The 6,767-nt window shown below is 36.5% G+C and overlaps 1 protein-coding gene across 1 annotated transcript in view; it reads left to right on the top strand.

Moving 5' to 3' along the window:
• The window catches only part of LOC308175191 (prolyl 4-hydroxylase subunit alpha-2), a gene marked incomplete at both ends in the record, with an annotated part of 31,726 nt that extends 26,526 nt beyond the window's left edge, over positions 1–5,200 (top strand). Inside the window, 5 exons of the mRNA XM_080550904.1 lie at positions 1,123–1,173; positions 3,787–3,846; positions 4,088–4,156; positions 4,602–4,698; positions 5,130–5,200. Of these exons, the coding sequence (XP_080407030.1) occupies positions 1,123–1,173; positions 3,787–3,846; positions 4,088–4,156; positions 4,602–4,698; positions 5,130–5,200 (348 nt within the window). The remainder of the gene's footprint in view (positions 1–1,122; positions 1,174–3,786; positions 3,847–4,087; positions 4,157–4,601; positions 4,699–5,129) is intronic.
• Positions 5,201–6,767: the final 1,567 nt, after the last annotated feature.

Consider the following 6,767-nt stretch of genomic DNA (forward strand, 5'->3'; position numbering starts at 1 on the left):
GTGTGTAAAGGTGTGTGTGTGTGTAAAGGTGTGTGTGTGTGTAAAGGTGTGTGTGTGTGTGTGTGTGTGTAAAGGTGTGTGTGTGTGTAAAGGTGTGTGTGTGTGTGTGTAAAGGTGTGTGTGTGTGTAAAGGTGTGTGTGTGTAAAGGTGTGTGTGTGTGTGTAAAGGTGTGTGTGTGTGTAAAGGTGTGTGTGTGTGTGTAAAGGTGTGTGTGTGTAAAGGTGTGTGTGTGTGTGTGTGTGTGTAAAGGTGTGTTTGTGTGTAAAGGTGTGTTTGTGTGTAAAGGTGTGTGTGTGTGTAAAGGTGTGTTTGTGTGTAAAGGTGTGTGTGTGTAAAGGTGTGTGTGTGTGTGTAAAGGTGTGTTTGTGTGTAAAGGTGTGTGTGTGTGTGTGTGTAAAGGTGTGTTTGTGTGTAAAGGTGTGTGTGTGTGTGTAAAGGTGTGTGTGTGTAAAGGTGTGTGTGTGTGTGTGTAAAGGTGTGTGTGTGTGTAAAGGTGTGTGTGTGTGTGTGTGTGTGTAAAGGTGTGTTTGTGTGTAAAGGTGTGTTTGTGTGTAAAGGTGTGTGTGTGTGTGTGTAAAGGTGTGTTTGTGTGTAAAGGTGTGTGTGTGTGTGTGTGTAAAGGTGTGTGTGTGTGTAAAGGTGTGTTTGTGTGTAAAGGTGTGTTTGTGTGTAAAGGTGTGTGTGTAAAGGTGTGTGTGTAAAGGTGTGTGTGTGTGTAAAGGTGTGTGTGTGTGTGTGTAAAGGTGTGTTTGTGTGTAAAGGTGTGTGTGTGTGTGTAAAGGTGTGTGTGTGTGTGTAAAGGTGTGTGTGTGTGTGTAAAGGTGTGCGTGTGTAAAGGTGTGTGTGTGTGTGTGTGTTAAGGTGTGAGTGTGTGTAAAGGTGTGTGTGTGTGTGTGTGTAAAAGTGTGTGTGTGTGTAAAGGTGTGTGTGTGTAAAAGTGTGTGTGTGTGTAAAGGTGTGTGTGTGTGTTAAGGTGTGTGTGTGTGTGTGTGTGTGTGTGTAAAGGTGTGTGTGTGTGTGTGTGTGTGTGTGTGTGTGTGTGTGTGTGTGTAAAGGTGTGTGTGTGTAAAGGTGTGTGTGTCTAAAGGTGTGTGTGTCATTTCAACATTGATATGTTTCAGGTGGCTAATTACGGGATTGGTGGACAGTATGAACCTCACTACGACTCCAAGGTGCAGTAACACATAGTTACCCTAAATAACCCTGTTAATGATTATAGTAGTAATAACAGTACAATAATAATAGGTGTTATTGTGTTATTATAGTAGTAATATTAGTAGGTGTGTTGTTGTGTTATTATAGTAGTAATAATAGTAAGTGTGTTGTGTTATTATAGTAATAATAGTAGGTGTGTTGTTGTGTTATTATAGTAGTAATAATAGTAGGTGTGTTGTGTTATTATAGTAGTAATAATAGTAGGTGTGTTGTTGTGTTATTATAGTAATAATAGTAGGTGTGTTGTGTTATTATAGTAGTAATAATAGTAGGTGTGTTGTTGTGTTATTATAGTAATAACAGTAGGTGTGTTGTTGTGTTATTATAGTAGTAATAATAGTATGTGTGTTGTGTTATTATAGTAGTAATAATAGTAGGTGTGTTGTTGTGTTATTATAGTAATAATAGTAGGTGTGTTGTTGTGTTATTATAGTAGTAATAATAGTAGGTGTGTTGTGTTATTATAGTAGTAATAATAGTAGGTGTGTTGTTGTGTTATTATAGTAGTAATAATAGTAGGTGTGTTATTGTGTTATTATAGTAATAATAGTAGGTGTGTTGTGTTATTATAGTAATAATAGTAGGTGTGTTGTTGTGTTATTATAGTAGTAATAATAGTAGGTGTGTTGTGTTATTATAGTAGTAATAATAGTAGGTGTGTTGTTGTGTTATTATAGTAATAATAGTAGGTGTGTTGTTGTGTTATTATAGTAGTAATAATAGTAAGTGTGTTGTGTTATTATAGTAATAATAGTAGGTGTGTTGTGTTATTATAGTAATAATAGTAGGTGTGTTGTTGTGTTATTATAGTAGTAATAATAGTAGGTGTGTTGTGTTATTATAGTAGTAATAATAGTAAGTGTGTTGTGTTATTATAGTAATAATAGTAGGTGTGTTGTTGTGTTATTATAGTAATAATAGTAGGTGTGTTGTGTTATTATAGTAGTAATAATAGTAGGTGTGTTGTTGTGTTATTATAGTAATAACAGTAGGTGTGTTGTTGTGTTATTATAGTAGTAATAATAGTATGTGTGTTGTGTTATTATAGTAGTAATAATAGTAGGTGTGTTGTGTTATTATAGTAATAATAATAGTAGGTGTGTTGTTGTGTTATTATAGTAATAATAGTAGGTGTGTTGTTGTGTTATTATAGTAATAATAGTATGTGTGTTGTGTTATTATAGTAGTAATAATAGTAGGTGTGTTGTTGTGTTATTATAGTAACAATAATAGTAGGTGTGTTGTTGTGTTATTATAGTAATAATAGTAGTAGGTGTGTTGTTGTGTTATTATAGTAATAATAATAGTAGGTGTGTTGTTGTGTTATTATAGTAATAATAATAGTAGGTGTTGTTGTGTTATTATAGTAATAATAATAGTAGGTGTGTTGTTGTGTTATTATAGTAGTAATAATAGTAGGTGTGTTGTGTTATTATAGTAGTAATAATAGTAGGTGTGTTGTTGTGTTATTATAGTAATAATAGTAGGTGTGTTGTTGTGTTATTATAGTAGTAATAATAGTAGATGTGTTGTTGTGTTATTATAGTAATAATAGTAGGTGTGTTGTTGTGTTATTATAGTAGTAATAATAGTAGGTGTGTTGTGTTATTATAGTAGTAATAATAGTAGGTGTGTTGTTGTGTTATTATAGTAATAATAGTAGGTGTGTTGTTGTGTTATTATAGTAGTAATAATAGTAGATGTGTTGTTGTGTTATTATAGTAATAATAGTAGGTGTGTTGTTGTGTTATTATAGTAGTAATAATAGTAGGTGTGTTGTGTTATTATAGTAGTAATAATAGTAGGTGTGTTGTTGAATGAATGAATGAATGAATGAATGAATGGATGAATGAATGGACTTTATTGTCATTGCTACAGTACAGGTACCAAACAACGAAATTTAGGAGGGGTGGCTCCCCTGGTGTTAGGAAAGAGAAAAAAAAACTTTAAAAAAAATCACAAGAAGGGAAGGAGCTGGTTTACATAAATAAAGGCTATGTACACTATCCACTGTACTATACTGTGTGTGTGTGTGTGTGTGTGTGTGTAAAGGTGTGTTATAGTAGTAATAATAGTAGGTGTGTTGTGTTATTATAGTAGTAATAATAGTAGGTGTGTTGTGTTATTATAGTAGTAATAATAGTAGGTGTGTTGTGTTATTATAGTAGTAATAATAGTAGGTGTGTTGTTGTGTTATTATAGTAGTAATAATAGTAGGTGTGTTGTGTTATTATAGTAGTAATAATAGTAGGTGTGTTGTTGTGTTATTATAGTAGTAATAATAGTAGGTGTGTTGTTGTGTTATTATAGTAATAATAGTAGGTGTGTTATTGTGTTATTATAGTAATAATAATAGTAGGTGTGTTGTGTTGTTATAGTAGTAATAATAGTAGGTGTGTTGTGTTGTTATAGTAGTAATAATAGAAGGTGTGTTGTTGTGTTATTATAGTAATAATAGTAGGTGTGTTATTGTGTTATTATAGTAGTAATAATAGTAGGTGTGTTGTTGTGTTATTATAGTAATAATAGGTGTTATTGTGTTATTGTGTTATTGTGTATTATTTCTCCAGCTGTCCAACGACTCAGACTACCAGACCAGAGGAGGACGCATCGCCACTATCCTGATCTATGTAAGATACTACCCTGACCCCGACCCTGACCCCTGACCCTGACCCCTAACCCTGACCCCTGACCCTGACCCTGACCCCTAACCCTGACCCCTAACCCTGACCCCTGACCCTGACCCCTGACCCTGACCCCTAACCCTGACCCCTAACCCTGACCCCTAACCCTGACCCCTGACCCTGACCCTGACCCCTAACCCTAATCCTGGCTGTGTTTGTGTGTGTGTGTGTGTGTGTGTGTGTCCAGATGACTGATGTTGAAGTGGGCGGAGCCACAGTGTTTCCTGACGTTGGCGCTGCTCTCCAACCCCAGAAGGTACGACTCACCTGACCCCTGACCCCTCACAACCCCTAGTTCTGACCTCTGACCTCTAACCCCTAACAACCCCTAGTTCTAACCTCTAACCCCTAACAACCCCTAGTTCTAACCTCTAACCCCTAACAACCCCTAGTTCTGACCTCTAACCCCTAACAACCCCTAGTTCTAACCTCTAACCCCTAACAACCCCTAGTTCTAACCTCTAACCCCTAACAACCCCTAGTTCTAACCTCTAACCCCTAACAACCCCTAGTTCTAACCTCTAACCCCTAACAACCCCTAGTTCTGACCTCTAACTCCTAACAACCCCTAGTTCTGATCTCTAACCCCTAACAACCCCTAGTTCTAACCTCTGGTCTGAAGATCCCCACCCAGGGTTGCACTAACTCGCCATAATGACCTAATGAAGGATGCTGAGTGCTGTTCCCTCTGCGTCCTGCAGGGGTCAGCGGTGCTGTGGTACAACCTGCTGCCCAGCGGAGAGGAGGACCCGCGCACGCTGCACGCAGGCTGCCCCGTGTTCCTGGGAAACAAATGGGGTGAGCACTAAAAATATACATACTTAAATATACATACTTAAATATATATACTTAAATATATATACTTAAATATACATACTTAAATATATATACTTAAATATATATACTTAATATATATACTTAAATATATATACTTAAATATATATACTTAAATATATATCCTTTATATATACTTAAATATATATTCTTAAATATATATACTTAAATATACATACTTAAATATATATACTTAAATATATATACTTAATATATATACTTAAATATATGTACTTAAATATATATACTTAAATATATATACTTAAGTATATATGCGTAACTATATATGCTTGAATATACATACTTAAATATATATACTTAAGTATATATGCTTGAATATATATATACCTAAATATACATACTTGATCATGTTCTGATTCTGTTCCTGTTTTCAGTCGCCAACAAGTGGGTCCGCGCCCGCGGCCAGGAGTTCCGGAGGAGGTGTCTGTTATCCAGAACCACCTGAGAGGCCGGACGGGAACACCTCCCTGAGGTTCTGGAACACCTCCCTCTGGTTCTGGAACACCTCCCTCTGGTTCTGGAACACCTCCCTCTGGTTCTGGAACACCTCCCTCTGGTTCTGGAACACCTCCCTCTGGTTCTGGAACACCTCCCTCTGGTTCTGGAACACCTCCCTCTGGTTCTGGAACACCTCCCTGAGGTTGTACCAAGTTTACTAACTAAAGGCCTAGTGAGCAACATTTTTTTGTCATTTCTTGTTGTGGTTGATGTCATTCCTCTTACGTTTTATGACTCTGGTGTGTTATGTTCTGTGTTGACCCAGGAAGAGGAACAGGGATCCTCATGTTCTGATCTTTTGTCTGTTATATCAACTGACTGATAGGTCTCTATTGGTTGGTGATTTTCATTTTCATATAGATTCGCAAAGCACCATGGAAAAATTAAGAACTCTGCCAAATGAAAAGAAACTGCCGTAAAGCAGAGCGCAAATGGAGAAACTCTAATCGACCCCTTGACATTTTTAAAAACCAGATCTTTACATATAATAGGGCAATGAAGTTGGCTAGACACACCTATTTCTCTGATATCATTTCTGAAAACAAAGGTAACCCCAAAGTGCTTTTTTCAACCATTGATCATCTAATTAACCCTTCAGTGGTTGCGCCTTAGATGTAACGAATTTGCTACATTCTTTCAAGAAAAGATTTCCATTATAAGATCTGAAATATCATTAGAGAATTCAAAATCTAATTTGGTACTCCCAGATGAATTAAGTATGCCTGTTGCTGTCATGGATTCATTTGAGATTGTCAACCCCTATACTTTAAAAACAGTTGTTTCACAAATGAAGTCCTCAACATGCTCACTTGATCCAATCCCAACATGGTTCTTTAAGAAGTGTTTTTGACTGTTTAACTGAACTGCTCTCTATCAACTGGCATCTTTCCCCTAAAATCTGCCATTATAAAACCACTACTTAAGAAAGGAAAGCAAGATAATTCTGTTCTCTGACATTTCAGACCAATATGACCTTTCATTTCTAAGTAAAATCCTTGAGAAAGTGATTTTCAGACAACTTACTGATTTCCTCAGCAAAAACATTTTACTTGATAAGTTTCAATCAGGTTTTGGTTCTAACCACAGTACTGAGACGGCATTAGTCAAGGTTGTAAATTATCTCAGACTTATCATAGATGCTGCTGGTGTATCAGTTATTGTCTTGTTAGATTTGAGTGCTGCTTTTGATACAGTAGATCACACTATTCTAATACATCGTTTAGAAACCTGTGTCGGTCTCTCAGGACTTGTATTAGAGGGGTTTAAATCTTATCTAGCTGGTAGGCATTCCTCTGTTGTCCTGGGAGACTCTGTTTCTGATCATGTTGACATCACATGTGGGGTCCCTCAGGGGTCTATTCTGGGTCCCTTGCTCTTCTCCCTGTACATGATCCCATTAGGTGGAATCATCAGAAAACATGGTGTACATTTCCATAGTTATGCTGATGATACTCAGCTGTACATATCAGTATTGCCTGATAATTCACATGCACTCAGCTCGCTGGAGATACATC

Source organism: Nansenia antarctica (genome assembly GCF_963989245.1).
Source record: "Nansenia antarctica genome assembly, contig: SCAFFOLD_202, whole genome shotgun sequence".
NCBI lineage: Eukaryota > Metazoa > Chordata > Actinopteri > Argentiniformes > Microstomatidae > Nansenia > Nansenia antarctica.